The following is a 17,783-nucleotide window of genomic DNA, read 5'->3' as shown; positions in this document are numbered from 1 at the left end:
GCCCGAAAAAACAATTGGTACGACGAGGAATGTCATGCTGCCGCCGAAAGAAAAGATGCCGCCTATAGAGCCACGCTGCGATCGGGCGCAACGCGAGCAATGTGGGATCGTTACAGAGAGCTAAAAAAGGAAGAGAGACGTATTATCCGACAGAAGAAACGAGAGGCCGAAATACGTGAGTGCGAGGAGCTTGAGATGCTGGCCAATAGGAACAACGCCCGAAAATTTTACCAGAGAGTTCGGCGGCTTACAGAAGGTTTTAAGACCGGGGCGTTGTCCTGTAAGAACAAAGACGGCGATCTGGTGACTGACGTACAGAGCAATCTTAAATTATGGAGGGAACACTTCTCGAACCTGTTAAACGGTGACAGCTGCGCATGTCATAGAGAATGTGAAGATCCCGATACCCCAATCGTTGACGACGGAATTGTCGTTCCGTTACCCGATCATGACGAGGTGAGAATAGCAATATCACGGCTAAAGAACAACAAAGCCGCGGGCGCCGACGGACTGCCGGCTGAGCTATTCAAACATGGCGGCGAGGAGCTGGTAAGGTGCATGCATCAGCTCCTATGCAGAATATGGTCGGATGAAAGCATGCCTGCCGATTGGAATTTAAGTGTGCTCTGCCCAATCCATAAGAAGGGCGATCCTGCAATTTGTGCCAATTACCGCGGGATTAGTCTTCTAAATATCGCCTATAAGGTTCTAGCGAGCGTATTGTGTGAAAGGCTGAAGCCCACCGTCAACCAACTGATTGGACCTTATCAGTGTGGCTTCAGACCTGGAAAGTCTACCATCGACCAAATATTCACAATACGCCAAATCTTGGAAAAGACCCATGAAAGGAGAATCGACACACACCATCTTTTCGTCGACTTCAAAGCTGCATTCGACAGTACGGAAAGGAGTTACCTGTATGCCGCTATGTCTGAATTTGGTATCCCCGCAAAACTAATACGGCTATGTAAGATGACGTTGCTCAACACCAGCAGCGCCGTCAGAATTGGGAAGGACCTCTCCGAGCCGTTTGATACCAAACGAGGTTTCAGACAGGGTGACTCGCTGTCGTGTGACTTCTTTAACCTGATGTTGGAGAGCATCGTACGAGCCGCAGAACTGAATCGCTCAGGCACAATTTTTTATAAGAGCGTACAATTGCTGGCGTATGCCGATGATATTGACATCATCGGCCTTAACAACCGCGCTGTTAGTTCTGCCTTCTCCAAACTGGATAAAGAGGCAAAGCGAATGGGTTTGGTGGTGAACGAGGACAAAACGAAGTACCTCCTGTCTTCAAACAAACAGTCGGCGCACTCGCGTATCGGCACCCACGTCACTGTTGACAGTTATAATTTTGAGGTTGTAAAAGACTTCGTGTATTTAGGAACCAGCATTAACACCGATAACAATGTCAGCCTTGAAATCCAACGTAGAATCTCTCTTGCCAACAAGTGCTACTTTGGACTAAGTAGGCAATTGAGCAGTAAAGTCCTCTCTCGACGAACTAAACTAACACTCTACAAGGCTCTCATCATGCCCGTCCTAACGTATGGCGCAGAAGCTTGGACGATGACAACATCCGATGAAGCGACGCTTGGAGTGTTCGAGAGAAAGATTCTGCGTAAAATTTTTGGACCTTTGCACGTTGGCAACGGCGAATATCGCAGACGATGGAACGATGAGCTGTATGAGCTTTACGACGACATAGGCATAGCGCAGCGAATAAAGATCCAGCGGCTTCGTTGGCTGGGTCATGTCGTCCGAATGGATACAAACGCTCCGGCTTTGAAAGTATTCGATGCGGTACCAGCTGGTGGTAGCAGAGGAAGAGGAAGGCCTCCTCTGCGTTGGAAAGATCAGGTGGAGAAGGACTTGGCTTCACTTGGTGTGTCCAATTGGCGTCGGTTAGCACGAGAAAGAAACGACTGGCGCGCTTTGTTAATCTCGGCCAAAATCGCGTAAGCGGTTATCGCGCCAATTAAGAAGAAGAAGAAGGACTGTCACTTCAGCAGCATTCCTCGTATATGCATGAGGAATGTTTATGCCGCCACAACAACAACAACAAGTGATGAAACTGGATAAATCCAAATCTCACGTCAGTCACATACTTTCTGAGGGGCAGATTAAAAAGTTAGAAGACCCAGCCAAAGAAATTCATTGGGCTTGAACGATGTGGTACAGGCAATATCCAACACTCGTACGTGGACTAGCGTAGGTCATCTGAGAATGGGAAAATTACCTTTTTTGTGGGGAACTTATAGTTTTTAAGATAAAGATTGTCAAAGCTTTTGTGAAACGGACCGAACGTACGTAGATTATCAAAAATTGTTAAAATCCAACAATTAATTATTCCTGTATGGTTTTGGTCATCACCAGTTTTTTTGTCAAACTATGAACTTTTGTTTTCAAGATATTCATCTTTCTAAAACCTAAACAAAACCACAGCAAATTTACTAAATTAAAGCACACAAACAAAAATACCATTTTATACATAAAGTTACCGAGGAGCATGTAAATGCCAATCACAAAGAAACTGGTGATTTGAAGATGTATATGCGATGTGTGGATCGCAGTAGTTGATATTCGTTTGAAGCATAAAGAACCTCTTTTATCTGACGTCAAAAATGTCTATGTTCGTCCCGAAAAAACAGCATTTGCCGGAAGTAATGCTTCATTATTACCTTTTAAAGAAAAGTGCTGCTGAAACGTGTGGTATATTGATCAATATTTACGCTAATCACGCTCCATCAAATACAACTTGTAAAGAGTGGTTTCGACGCTTCCAAAGTGGCAATTTTGAAGTGAGTGATAAAGAAGGGGCACCGAAAAATTCGAAGCTACTCAACTACAACAATTATTGGATGAAGGCGCATGTCAAAACCTTGATGATATGCCTAAAGAGTTGCATGTTGGCAGATCAACCGTCAGTAGACGTTTGCATAGTCCCGGAAGTAGGTAACTGGGTGCCACATCAATTGAAGAAGAAGGATATCGATAGACGTTTGGTGACGTGTGAGATGATTCTTGAACGGCAGAAAAGGTTTTCTGCACCGCTTCGTCACTGGCAATAAAAAATGAGTCTATTATTGTGATAATCCAAAGCATCGAAAATGTTGGAGCCTGCCAGGTGAACCAGGTCCATCGACAGCGAAAAAAGATATTCATGCTTCAAAGGTTACGTTGGGCATCTGGTGGGATCAGAAGCGTGTCATTTATCATGAATTCATCACTGGCGATCTTTACCGACTGCGGGTAATGCATTTGAATCGAGTTTTCAAATAAAAGCGGCCAGAATGGGACAGAAGACATGGCAAACTGATTTTGCTGCAGGTCAAACGTTGCTAAATCGGTCCAGAAATATTTGGAGAGGCTGAATTGGGAAATCTTGTCCCAACCGCCGTATTCTCCAGACATTCCACCTTCCGATTACTAACTGTTCCGATCAATGCAGTCAGCCCTCATTGGAGAGCGGTTCACTTCTTAAAAGAGCATCGCAAACTGGCTCAACCAATGAATGGATCAAGTCAAAAGCACTCGAATTTTTCGTCAGAGGAACCCGAATGCTGCCTGAAAGATGGAGTAAAGTTGTAGCCTCTAATGGCACATATTTCACATAATATCATTTATTATTTAATTGTTTGAATAATTTTAAACTTATTCCCATACCCAATATTATTATGTAGGGTTTTATAAAATAAAAAATATAAATTATTTTTCACCGAAAAATCTTTTCCCCTTGTATACCATTTCAGATATATTGCTGTAACGCGACCAATCGAATATGCGAAACATAGAAACAGGCCACGTGTTTGCCTAACTATCCTGCTGGCCTGGGCGATATCGGGGGCTATCGGTCTGCCCATCGTAATGGGTCTCAACAACACGCCCGATCGAGATCCGGGGCTTTGCCTATTCTACAACACTATATTCATTCTGTGCTCATCGTTGACCAGCTTCTATATTCCTTGTATCATAATGGTGTTCTTATATTGGAGTATTTTCAGGGTAATTGACTAGAACTTAAAAATTTCACACATGCATAATTATCAAATCTCTCTTTAAACACACCCACTACACATTTCGTAAAATCAACACACCGCATATTATATACGTAAAATATATGTATGGATCTCTATTTCCTTCTCTGTTCGTATTATGTTTCTCGCCGCAAACAATAGGCGTTGAGCATCCGAGCACAAAAATCGCGCGCTGCCCGGAAGCCGCACCTATCGGAGCTGACGGGTGGCAGTGTCATTGAGAATGTAGCACAAACGCGCAGACTAGCCGAGACGGCGCTGGACAGTGACCGGCATGCGGCTCGCATTATGCCTGACGAGCCGGCGACAAATACAGCGTCGGGGTCAAACGAGGAGGAGGAGGATCAGGGAGGAGGTGCCATATCACCGGATATCGACGATTGCCATGTCATCGTCAATGACAAATCCACAGAGTTTATGCTGGCCACTGTGGTGGAAGAGACCGGCAAGTAAGTGACAAAAATACACCCACAATGCTATAATAGACTCGAGTTAATTACAAACAGGTAGAAGAAGAAAAAATGCAAAAAACCGCGCATGGACACAAAAGAAATGAAATGGTAGCAAAAGTAAAATTAATTGCAAAATGAAGGAGATAGGGAAAAAACTGAGTAGTTAGGTGTGGACAAATGAAAGGAGCGTCATGACAAGTATATTATTGCCCAGGGCCAAATGTGATTGCTCGTAAATTGCAGAGAAATTACAAATTCGGCATTCATTGCAAATTTTTTTGTAATGGGCGCTGCTGTAAGGTGTAAAAATGAAGTTGGTTAAAAGTTTTCATATTTGCATATTATTTTCGAAGGAAAATTTAAATTTGGTATTTAAAAGATTTAATTATTGTTTTGTTGAGCGTCGCATCTTTATTTAATTGGACTCGTTATGAAGTCCAAAACAGGAAAAACCAATGCAACTTATTTTTATATTTTTGACGGAATTCGTGGAACTTTAAAAAAAACTGTATAAAGGCAATGTGGTGTTGGAAGATAGTTTTTTTTAATGTACATATTTATTTGCAAATATACCTTATAGTGTCTCACAAAAACGAGTTGCTGTTCTTTCCACGAAATTGTAAATTTCATCTTATTTTTGGACCTCCGCCAAAATATTTCGAAAAAATATTTTGATTTATCTGAACTGGATCAATTGGGCAAGTACCTCCATAAATCGAGTTTTTTTATTAATAAAATTTGTTTTTAAAAATTTTATGCAAAGCTTTTAAGCTTAAACTCATCTAAGACAGGGGTCAAAAACCTGCGCCTCGCGGCTCTTTGGATATAAAGCTGCGTCTCTTTTGTTTCATATTTACGCAAATATTATTTATTTTATCAAGAAATTAGAAATTAAAAAATTAATTAAAACTCATTCGGATCTATTAAGGAGAATTAGGCACCGATTCTATCTCTCAGCCACTTGTACTCGCTGACTGTAAAGAGTTCTTAAATGAAATGGAGACTCAGTACTCCGACCTCCATCTTCACAATAAAGTGCGATGGATTTCCAAAGGTAAGGTGTTGAAACGTTTTGCTTTGTGCTTCAACGAATTAAATGCATTCATTCCTAAATAAAAAAGACATTAATTATTCTGAATTAGAGAGCGACAGATGGATGCAAAAATTTTACTTTATGGTGGATATCAATGCAAAATTACATCAACGGAATCCGAAACGGCAAGGAAAGTGCCACCCAACCTATGTTTTAGTAGAAGAATTTAGCATTCATAGCAAATCCCCCCAACACAAATAGTAACAAAATCCACATTGAGCCATTTGGAATTGATACTGGATCTCTAGAAATACGATTAATCGATTTAAAACGTAAAGCTTTTGGGTTGAAAAATTTACACAGTGGAAAAGCAAAAGCAAGGAAGAGTTGGAGATCCAGCAGTGTATATACCTTCTACTCAAATATGAACGAGACGGTATCAATAAAACGGTCCGCGGATGACATATGGCAAAAATAATTTTCTTGTTTTTTGGTAGGACTGTTATAAGCTTACATGGCAAATTTCAGCGCGAAATGTCACATAGTTTGTTTTCTGTGCTACTGTAAACAAGTCAAGCTCGAGTGTGTTCTTCGAATTTAACGATGGAAATTCAAAGAATTTGTTTGAAGAGGGCCGTACATCGGTTGAAAACTTGCCTCATGAACGTCGTCCAGCAACATCAGTAAACGACGAAAACATCGGAAAAGTAAAGGAAATTGTGCTTGAAAATCGCACAAATCGCAAAATCGGTTAACGCTGAATATTATTTAGACGTTTTAAAGCGTTTGCGCGAGAACATTCGTCTTAAAAAGACGGAATTGTGGGACAACAAGTCATGGTTCTTGCATCACGATAATGTACCAGCTCACACATCACGTCTTGTTCGCGATTATTTGAACAAAAATAATGTTAATATCGTTCCGCAAGCACCGTATTCGCCTGATATGGCTCCATGTGACTTTTTCCTGTTTCCCAAGCTCAAGTTACCGTTCCGTGGAAAACATTTTGAGACAATTGAAGTCATAAAAGAGAATTCGAAGAACACACTCGAGCTTGACTTGTTTACAGTAGCACAGAAAACAAACTATGTGACATTTCACGCTGAAATTTGCCATGTAAGCTTATAACAGTCCTACCAAAAAACAAAAAATTTATTTTTGCCATATGTCATCCGCGGACCATTTTATTGATACCGTCTCGTTCATATTTGAGTAGAGGGTATGATGGGTAACGCAACAAAAATAAACAGATTTAAAAGAAGTGCCGAAAGTTGAAGTACTTATAATCGACGCATGGAATAGTCTTCCAGATTGCTGCAGTGAGGAGAAGAAGTTGGGATTTGGAGTTCTGACTATCTTCGTGCGAGCAAGCGATCTCTTGCATGAAGCTTATTGCAAGTAAAGTGAGAAGCCAACTATCAAAAAAATCGTGTTTGAGAAGTTCGTGTTTGAAACTTAAAACAACAAGTTATGGTCCAGATTTATCTAAACTTTCTAAAACTATGCAAAGCTCTATTTGCTCAACTGTTTGTTTTTTGCTTAAATAATAATTAATTATCTAATAATGTGATATATACGAGAATATTACCTAATTTGTTATAAAAAACAGTACTTATATATGTAAAAATAGATAGTTTTCCTGTCTTTATCAAAAACCTTTATTTTTAGAGCTACTTTCAAATTGGTCCAGCTCAGGCAAAACTTCATATTCTTCCACAGAAGTCTTAGTATAAAGCATATAAAAAATAGTTCCGATGATAAAAAATTATATGAATAATAAATAACACAAATTTGATACTTTTCCTTTTTGAAAAAATTTTCAAATCATCTGAATAATAAATAAATAATTTGATATTTTGTTTTGAAAAAAATTTGAAACCATCTTAACAATATATAAAAAAGATTGGTATTTCGTTTTGAGAAAATTTTCAAATAATCTAAATAATAAATAAAAAAATGTTTGATGCTTCGTTTTATGAAAAATTTTAAATCATCGAAATATTAAATAAAAATACTTTTAATATTTTACTTTGAGAAAATTGTCAAATCATCTAATTATTAATTAAAAAATTCTTTGATATTTGGTTTTGAGAAACATTTCAAATTATTTAAATAAAAAATTTAAAAAAATTGTAATTTTTTGCTTGGAGAAAATTTTCAATTAATCTAAATAATAAATAAAAAAATGATTGATGCTTCGTTTTATGAAAAATTTTAAATCATCGAAATATTAAATAAAAATACTTTTAATATTTTACTTTGAGAAAATTGTCAAATCATCTAATTATTAATTAAAAAATTCTTCGATATTTGGTTTTGAGAAACATTTCAAATCATTTAAATAAAAAATAAAAAAAATTGCAATTTTTTGCTTGGAGAAAATTTTCAAATAATCTAAATAATAAATAAAAAAATGATTGATGCTTCGTTTTATGAAAAATTTTAAATCATCGAAATATTAAATAAAAATACTTTTAATATTCTACTTTGAGAAAATTGTCAAATCATCTAATTATTAATTAAAAAATTCTTTGATATTTGGTTTTGAAAAACATTTCAAATCATTTAAACAAAAAATAAAAAAAAATTGTAATTTTTTGTTTGGAGAAAATTTTTAAATCATCTAAAGAAAAAAAAAACATTTAGAATTTTGCTTAGAGAAAAGTTTTAAATCATCTAATTATTAAATTAAAAAAAATTTTGACATTGTGTTTTGAGAAAGCATCCCAATCATCTAAAACGCAAATAAAAAAATGTTTGGTATTTTATTTTGAAAAAAATTTCAAATCATCTTTAAAATAAAATATATATATGTATATATACATATATGTATATATGTATATGTTTTGAGAAATTTCTTTCGGTTTTAATTTTCTAAAACCAATAATATGTAAAATTTAAACTGCATATTTTAAACTATGCGTATTGTCTGTACATTGTATTGTCTGATAATTTCTGAGATATTGAATTTGAAAAAAAGCATTGTCCGTATTTTCATCATCATTTTCGAATTCCATTCGCATTTCAAATTGTCTTATATAAAACTACTATTTCCCAAAGTTTCAAACACTGCTTGCATATTGCTTACACTTTGACGGCGCTTCCCCCATATTCATTAGATAAATCTAAGATCCTCAATTGTTTCAAACTATTTCTACTGGGACTTATACTGGCATTAATACTCATACATACTTATATACTTTTGAATGAAGTTGAAATTTTTAATTTATCCGTACATTTTTCAACTTTCCTTCTTGCTTTATTCTTTTCTCCTTGCCGCCACTTTCAAATTGTAAATACCGCGAACGCGCATCACCACCACATCCACATCATCGACTTAAACCTGCAACAAAACAAACAAAAATTAAAAAAAATAACGAAAAAAACCGCACCGCTGCGTCTTGCTGGCCTTTCCGTTTGCTGCTGGCAACGCCACGTAGTGTCGTAGCTCAGATCAGCAGTCCGCCGCAGCTTGTGGTGGCCGATCCAAACGGTAATCATGATTCTGGTTATGCACCCTCAAACGTTGACGATGTCCTTGCAGGCGCAGCCGCCGATTCGTCACCGCCGGATAGCCCGGAGCCTAGTGCGACATTCAAGCGGTCAAGCGTGAGCAGCAGCCGGCGCAACACCGCAACTGGCGATTCACCCACCAAACGCGAACCCGCACTCAGGTAAAGCACACAAGTCCCATAATCAATGCAAATACATTTATCATACATGCGTACATATGTACTTACATACATGCAATTATATGTCTCGTATTTATCCTGTAAAAATGCCACCACCTCCACCTTATTACTTATCCTGCACGCACAGTCCATTATAAATCCTATTGTCTTTTTTTTTTGTCTTGTCTGTTCACTCAGTTGCGTTGACACTTTTTAAAATTTATTAGCGATTAAGTTTCCATTTTGCATTTTTCTCCCAACTTACCTGTTACATTTTTTCTGATGCCGGCCCTGTATATATGTAAATATGTATGTATATACACAACTGATGACAACTTGGCGCGCGCAGTGTTGCCATGAAGCCGCTGTCCTTTGTCCGCTACGGTGTTCAAGAGGCGATGACGTTGGCGCGCCACGACTCAACCCTCTCGGCTACATCGAAGACCTCTTCGCGCAAGGACAAGAAGAATTCGCAAGCAACAAGGTGAGTAGAGAGAAGTTTGTGTAGTCTAGCGGCCACTGGTACCGCGCGGTGGCATGCGGCTCTGCCAAAACAGCTCGCGTGCTCTTTAAGCCAGCTGGTGAGATGTTGGCATAGCCATCGGCTACTAAGTGCGCCAGTACTCCATAATTAAAAGTTAGCAAGCACCAAAGCAATATTAACACCTTCTTGCATAAATTTCCACTTTACCGCTTCTCTATTTCCATTCACATTACCTCGGTCATTCTTCGCCAAACTATCACACATTACGCTCCCATTTTGAATCATTTTTTATATTTTTTCGTTTATTCCATTGTATTTGCAACCATTTCTGCGGCTTTCATATGGCATTGTTGGACTTCTGCTGCCCGTATTCTTCGTTCAACGTGTCAACTTCATTGTGGCATGCAAATTGGCTTGAGGCAGGTTCACGATTTACAAAGTCCACAAAGCTTCGAAAAAGAAGCGCGAAAAGTCGTCCGCGAAGAAGGAGCGCAAAGCTACCAAAACACTCGCCATCGTGCTGGGTAAGTACACACAAATAAGATGGATTGTCGCCAAAGCGAACAGACGAACTTGGCAACTAAGTAAATAATGTTCTTTTAAAGTTTGTTGAACGTATTTGGGGACTTTTGAAAGTGTTTCGTCACTAATATAAAATGTAAAAAACTATTAGGGGGTATAACTTTTTTCACTTAGTATTTGTATAAGATTCTGAAAATATACGACTATATAAAATGTACATAAATTTAAAAGTTTTAAGATGAGTGATGCATGAAATTTCTTCGCTTTTTTACCGCTGTACTAGGATGTTATAGCTTTGTCTACATACTCATACCAGGTTTTTACTATGCCGTTTTTTGACGACATAATTTGACACGAAATGCATCATACTGTCATTCCAGCTATTGGAATGACTTCAAATTGAAATTATCCTAAGTGCACTATTTTAAAATAATATGCAAAACAGGTTCCATTTTTTTAATGATGTGAAGTAGGAAACTCTTGGTGGAAAATCCTACATTTAAAAAAAAAGAACTATACTTTATCAAGCAGCCATTTTTACCTACCAGGGGTTGGTGCAAGTTTTATTGCTGGTTGTTCATTAATTGTTCATACACCCCTGATATGTAAGTCGAGAGAAGCAAATGTGGTTTTTATTCCCAAAGTACAAAAAACTTCGCATGTTCTTCCGAAGCATTTTGAACCAATCTGTGTTGCCATCGTTCCTTCTAAACCCTGTGGAGCCTTTGACCGATCTTCACATAAAAGGTTGCTTGAACAGCGGCCGCTTAATATGCATACACTAAAAGCAGATCACCCGCCACTGTCCTGCGCTCACTTGTGGGTACTTTTGAGAAATCTTTCTCGCTTAAAGAATATAATCTAGCAGAAATTATCTCGGCCCTTTGTAAGGTTGGACTTGATATGCCAATTATACAATTTGCACGTTACCTACGTAAGGTATTGATTCTCCTCTTCTGCGGAACCTGACCGTCAACGGTCTGCTTTTGTTGCTCGATGGTCGGGGCTGAAAAGTAATTGTTTACGCAGATAATACTCGTATAGTAATTGCCACATCGGACAAATATCTTTCAACTCTAAACGACCTACTGCAGACCGATCTTAAAAAGCTGTCTAGGTAGGCTGAAAATAGCGGTTTGCGTGTGAACTCTCAGAAAATAGAATTAGTGCACTTCTCGAGGAGATACAAAACTCCACAATTTGCGAAGCCAATATCAAATGGTATAATGCTAGAAATGGGAGATAGTGAAAAATATTTAGGTATAGTTTCCGACAAGAAACTAAATTGTAGCGGGCAGGGTAAGGAAAGTTAATGTAGCTCTACTTTCATGCAAAAAGACCATAGGACGAAGATGGAGTCTTTTCCCGAAGAACAGTCAGTTATCAGACCTAGCCTCCTTTATGGGACTATAGTCTGGGGCAGGGCTCTCAACAAGACTCTGATTAGAAACAAGCTGCTGAAGGTTTAGCGGTGATCAAAGAAGCACACCCTTTGATGCTCTAAATACTTGTTTCTTCTTATCTTCCCTAGATTTGGTTGGTAAACAAAATGCAGGTAATACGGGTGCTCGGCTTGCCGCATCTAATCAATGGCGCGATTTAGGTTTTCGACACTCGGCCATAACGCTCGGTCTGGCTCCATTCAATCTCGTTAACTGTTGTTTGAATGAACCATATCTGAGCAGGTTATTTAGTACTAGAATTCCGGTTCTCTACTGATGGCTCAAAGGTTGACGATAAAGTTAGCTTTGGCATCTACTGTAAGAAGCCAAAAGTAAGCGTTTCGACTCGTCCTCCTAATCACTCTCGCGTATTTCAGGCTGAAATTCTAGCCATTAATGAGGTCGGTGTCTGGTTAGGCAAACATGTGACTTTGAGAGATCTAAATTTATTCTGATAGCTAAGCGGCGATTTGCGCAGCTACTCGACGTACATTTCATCCATGTCGCAATATTCGAGGTTTACGTGATGCTCCAAGAGAAGATTTGATTCTTTCATGGGTGCGAAGTTTCTGGGCAACAAGTTCGGTGGCAGACAGCGCATGGCCGAATACAAATGAAAATATTGAACTCTTCGCCACACCTTTGAACGGTAATCTGCTTCGAACCCATTGGCATGAGCGTAGCTGTCCTGGCACTTCCAAAAACTATTATGCAAGAAATATTAAGGAGAAGACTTCACCGCTTCGAATTCAAATCGTGCAAGCGCTTTAGCCTAAAGATTAAAAGATTTCAGTGGATAGTGTCTCATAGGCGCATTCTGAACGATAATTTTCTACAAATATTTGAGAGAATATCCTTTCTCCATACACATACATGTGGAAGATTACGCCACGCCACGCACGGTCAGAGAGGTTTAATAACCTAATAAGCCGTTTCGGGGACATATTCTGGTCACCCAGGTTGCTCAATCCTACCCCTATGATTTTTTTTTGTCAAAAGTAATTTCTATGAAACAAACCCCTAGCATTAAAATAAAATATCGTTCCCGAGGTTAATGGCATTCCGACAGGAATTCTCCAACAAGTGCCTCGAAGTATGGAGGCCAGACTCCAGGAGTGTAAATAATTAAAAAAATCCACACTTGTCTTCTTTGTAACAGTTATTGAAATAAACTTTTATTGTTAGCACTTCTTTTTTTACTTAATCCGTGTTTTTAATCCATAATTCCGGACACCCTGTACTTCAGTGAGAAACTGTGTACAAACAATTTTAAATTCATTTCAAAAACGTTTTAGAAACGACTTATCAGTTTTGCTTACTGATATCACTCGAAAATATTAGTATAAGTAATGAGTCGGGACCGTCGATCATGTCTGAGATTTTGGGAAGGTCACTGGACTGCCACTTGCCACTTGATACTACACTCCAAGCTCCATTGGAAGCTACACATTGAAAATCGAGTAAAGAAGGCCAGTATAGCCTTCTACTCCTGCAAATCTATGTTCGGTAAAAAATGGGGTACTCAAGCCATTGGTCGTGCTGCGGATGTACAATGCAGTGGTTTTACCAATTTTAACGTATGGAAGCCTGGTTTGGTGGTAAGCTCTTCGGAAAGGCTATAGTACCACTAAACTGGGAAGGGGGCAAGGAACTGCATGCATTGAATCACCGGAGCATGTAAAACTTGCCCCAGTTCTGCCCTGAATGTCCTTTTGCACTTACTTCCCACCGACTTTTACGTTATTTCCATCGCAGCTCAATGTGCAATCAGGTTAAAGGAGGTTGGCCTCTGGAGGCAATCTCTCAAAGGACATAGTGGCATTCTCGGGCAGTTAACACTATATTTCTCCGAACTCGAACAGATCTCTCTATCCGCAAACTAGAGTTTGAGGGTTGTGCTAGGGCAATCTTTCCAAGGCAGAATTGGATCGAGGGGAAAAATCTGCACCGAAGATTGCACCTCTGTCTTCACTGACGGTTCCACGATAGAATCGGGAGTCGGAGCAGGGGTTTTCTTTAAACTGCCGAATACTGCCTGTGTTTTTCAAGCAGAGGTCTTTGCGATCCTCCAGGCATGCAAAATGCTTACGGAACGCGAGAGTGAAGGACATATTAACATTTTCTCCGATATTCAAGCCGCGATCAAGACTCTGACGACGCCATGGTGCAGAACGAAAATAGTAAACTCCTGTAAGCCGAATATCAAATCCCTTGGGTGTACAGGTAACATTTCTCTAATCTGGGTTCGAGAACATAGGAGCATAGAGGGAAATAAAATTGCTGATCAGCTTGCCAGGAAGGGGACTGAATTGGCCTCAGAGACCTCCTACCCTGTCATCGGCATGCCCCTGACAGTTGTTAAAAGGGAACTGCACTAATTATTTCTCAGAAAAGCGCAGAAAAGATGGAGCTCAATTTCTTCATGTGCTACTTCGAAAACCCTTTAGCCCCAGTACAATATACAAAGAACACAGAAAGTCATTTGGACTCCTCGCCATTCAATTTCCAAACTCGTAGCTGTGTTTACCGGTCACTGGATGTTCGGCACACACATGGAAAAGCTAGAGTTACCATTTAACACCCATTACAGAAGTTGTAGGGACCTTTCAGAGAAGGAGACTGTTAAGCATTTTTGCCTGTAAATGTCCGGGCTTGGCAGCTACACGATTAACGTCACTGGGTGCTCCTTTCTTCGACAGCTTGGGGCCCTGCGTAAACCTAAATCCCACCAACCTTCTCCAATATATCAACAGCTCTGGCTGCCTGTAGATATTTGTCTGTTGGAGGCCTCATATGGTTTCAAACCCGCGCTTTAGTGCTACGCTGAGGAGTTGCAGACTGACACTTCAACCATTTCACCTACCTACCTAATGAGTTGTATTGAACGATTTTTTTATTCTTATATACATAATTTCATATACTTAAAGCTAAATACGTATTTAGGTATGTTAACTATTCCATTTCTTTTCTTTTCTTTTCTTTTCTTTTCTTTTCTTTTCATACAGGGGTTTTCCTCATTTGCTGGCTGCCATTCTTCACCTGCAACGTCACTGATGCCATCTGTTCGATAATGGAAATAGACTGGCGACCAGGCGTTACCGCCTTCATACTCACCACCTGGCTGGGCTACATCAACAGTTTCGTCAATCCAATCATCTACACGATTTTCAATCCAGAATTTCGCAAAGCATTCAAAAAAATTATGCATTTAGGGTGATCGACGACACCACGAATCGAACGAACACTTACATGGGCAAATGCGAAGGTGAAAAATATTACATTAAGCACAAATATATTACGATGATCAAAAACAACAAAATGTTCATTAATAATAGCAAATTTCTCCTATGTACATAAATCTGAAAATATTTCAGTATGTAACAATGTAAGAATGCCACAACAAATACTAAGTGATTTTATATAAGAACAAGAACAACAACAAACCGCACATTGGCGCAAATACATATGTACATACTTAAATAGGCGTGGTAGAAAAACAACAACTTTTAAATATGGAACACTTAATAACTTTCAAAACGTAATATAGAAATAATTAGAAAACAAAACTTAAGGGAATTGGAAGCTTTTGTTTTCGGTTGCTACCTAAATTTACAACAATAATTACATAAAAGTACTTACGTACCTACTTATAAGTATGTATGCAAATACCGAGTAAGTGTGGTGCCTCTAATATAAAAACAAAAACAAAAAATATTTTATAAATATTTTTACGTGGCCATAATTACAGAAAAAAGTAAATAATTGGCCAAATCTTCAAAGTTGTATATAAGAAAAACTACTTTGCATAAGTACGGCATAAGTGAATAGCAAAATAGGCTCAGTAAAATATAGTTAAACTTCCAAATATTTTCATAAGCTTAGAAAACTATTAAGCTCACACAAATTTTGTAAGTAAAAAGTAAGTTGATATGCATACATTAGGGAGGTTCAATTTGTGTGGACAAAAGTCATCTAGACCAACACAAACAGTTCTAGAAATCATTCAGGGCAAGAAAATGTTTACTTGAAAAGGCATTAAAATTTTCATTTCACAATATCTTTAATGCGCTCATTAGGGCCTTACACAAAGGGCCTTCAAAACTGGCGCCTAGATGTCAATATGACATCTGAAAAATGTGTCAAGTAGACAGATACAGAATTTTACAACACAGAACAACGCTTAAAATGATTATAAAATTATTATGAAAATGGTTGTTCTTTAAGAAAAACATATCGCAAAAACGGTGATTTTTTGGTGAAAATAATCGTCCGAATGAGTCGACAATTCAAAGGGAACTGGTTCTGTCGAGCATAGAAAAGGACGAGGGACCAAAAACTCTGTGAGAATATTACTGCTGTAGCGCAAAGTGTTGCTGAGCAACCTTCAACGTCGATATCTGGTCGTTCTCAACAACTAGACATTCATGGATCGACTGTTTGGCGGATTTTACCCGCAACTGGTGGACATATGGATTATGCCGCATTTTAAATACAAATAATGAAACTTGAAAGAATATAATTTTTTACATGTTTTTTCATGCACGTCTTTTGAAATACCTTTTATATACAACATAAAATGAACTCTTTCTGCAGTAAGGTTGGACAGTTTCCATGCATTCGCGCGACTTTACCTCGCACAAAAATTCTCAATTGCCTTTTGCCACAAGCCAGCAACAAATCATGCGAATCGGTTGAAATTCCAATAGATCGACGTGCGTATGGCGTGGTTTTAACAGAAGGCAAATTTACCATTATTTTGTTTTTCTCGCAAACAGTGAAAATCATCTACCGATCCACAGCGTGTAGCGAAACGGTTTCAAACCGATTTCTTATGATTTCTGGCCCTACACTCCAACCGCAGTTAAAGGAAGCTATTATGATTTGTTGCCTATTTTTAATACGCTTCAGGGAAACATTTATGGTGTTTCTCCACAAAATTCTTCTTGCGTTTTGTCGACCACGAACTGGAGCATGAACATGCAAGAACTGGAATAAGAAATTTACTTCAAGAATTTTTCGCTGGCTTTCAGCAAAATAGCTTGTCTCAACTTAGAATTTTCTACCTGTACAGGGCCAAAATGCTGGACTTCCATGCAGTACTCAAACTATTAACTAAGCACAGCTTTGACTAGAAAAACCATTTCAATACCAGTGCACTTATTTTAAATTTTTCCAGAAAAGATCAGAATTTACTACTGTGATTTACCATCTTTTCAATTCTTAAAATGATATAATATTAGGTTGTGGAATAAGTTCGTAGTGTTTTTACCGATTTTTAAACAAAAAACAATAATTTAATCAATTATATATCCGGCATTGCCGCTTACAGCCTTTTCCTACCACTCGACTAATTTGTTGATGTCGATCTGCTAAACATCGCCTGGTCTGGTGTCGAAGACTTTGTTAAGCCAGTACTTAAGGACCTCTTTGTTATCGAAGGTAACGCTCTTCATATGGTTTCATAGGGAACGGAAAAGATAGTAATCGGTCGGCGCAAGGTCCGGAGTATACGGCGGATACTGAAGGACCTCCCATTCAAGCTCCTGGAGTGCGGTTTTGACGTTCTTGTGCATCATGGGTTCTGGAATTGTCGTAAAGGAATATGATTTGACCATGTCGTTTAGCTGGACAATATAGAGCTCCTTGTTGACCATGGTATTATTTTCGAGCATTTCCCAATGCACCATCCCCTCCCAGTCCCACCAAACACATATCATGATCTTCTTTGGATGAAGATCCGGCTTAACTCTTGGCTTTGACGGATCTCCAGGCTTTGACGTAGGCACCATTTCTCATAAACCGTGACGATTCGGTCCCAAAAGCACTGTTAATGACCTCGATGATGGTCGATATGCTAAAAAGCACTTTGAAGCCAGCTTTCTTTGCTTTTTTTTTGTTGAGCTCGTGAGGTACCCAGTAACCCAGGCTCCTAATTTCTCGGTAAGTCCCATTGAATGAAGGTGACTGAAAATCGTTTTATGATCGCAGTTCATTTTTTCTGTCAATTCACGACTGGTTTGCCGACTGTTTTTCTTCAAAAGTGATTTGAGACGTTCTTCATCGAATTTAGAAGGCCTTCCGGTGCGGGAAGTCGCCATTGTGAACTTTGCAAAACATTTCCATGGTGTAGACCCGCCTA

The 17,783-nt window shown here is 38.7% G+C and overlaps 1 protein-coding gene across 1 annotated transcript in view; it reads left to right on the top strand.

Annotated features, from left to right (window-relative positions):
* LOC129237962 (dopamine D2-like receptor) overlaps positions 1-15,813 on the top strand; it is a 70,313-nt gene extending 54,500 nt beyond the window's left edge. Inside the window, exons 3-9 of the mRNA XM_054872964.1 lie at positions 3,756-4,008; positions 4,182-4,489; positions 8,966-9,018; positions 9,070-9,199; positions 9,546-9,680; positions 10,104-10,204; positions 14,650-15,813. Of these exons, the coding sequence (XP_054728939.1) occupies positions 3,756-4,008; positions 4,182-4,489; positions 8,966-9,018; positions 9,070-9,199; positions 9,546-9,680; positions 10,104-10,204; positions 14,650-14,861 (1,192 nt within the window). The 3' untranslated portion in view covers positions 14,862-15,813. The remainder of the gene's footprint in view (positions 1-3,755; positions 4,009-4,181; positions 4,490-8,965; positions 9,019-9,069; positions 9,200-9,545; positions 9,681-10,103; positions 10,205-14,649) is intronic.
* Positions 15,814-17,783: the final 1,970 nt, after the last annotated feature.

This window comes from Anastrepha obliqua, chromosome 2, assembly GCF_027943255.1.
Source record: "Anastrepha obliqua isolate idAnaObli1 chromosome 2, idAnaObli1_1.0, whole genome shotgun sequence".
In the NCBI taxonomy this organism is placed as follows: Eukaryota; Metazoa; Arthropoda; class Insecta; order Diptera; family Tephritidae; genus Anastrepha; species Anastrepha obliqua.
Note: the sequence above shows the minus strand (reverse complement) of the source record. Positions and strands in the feature narration are given on the sequence as shown.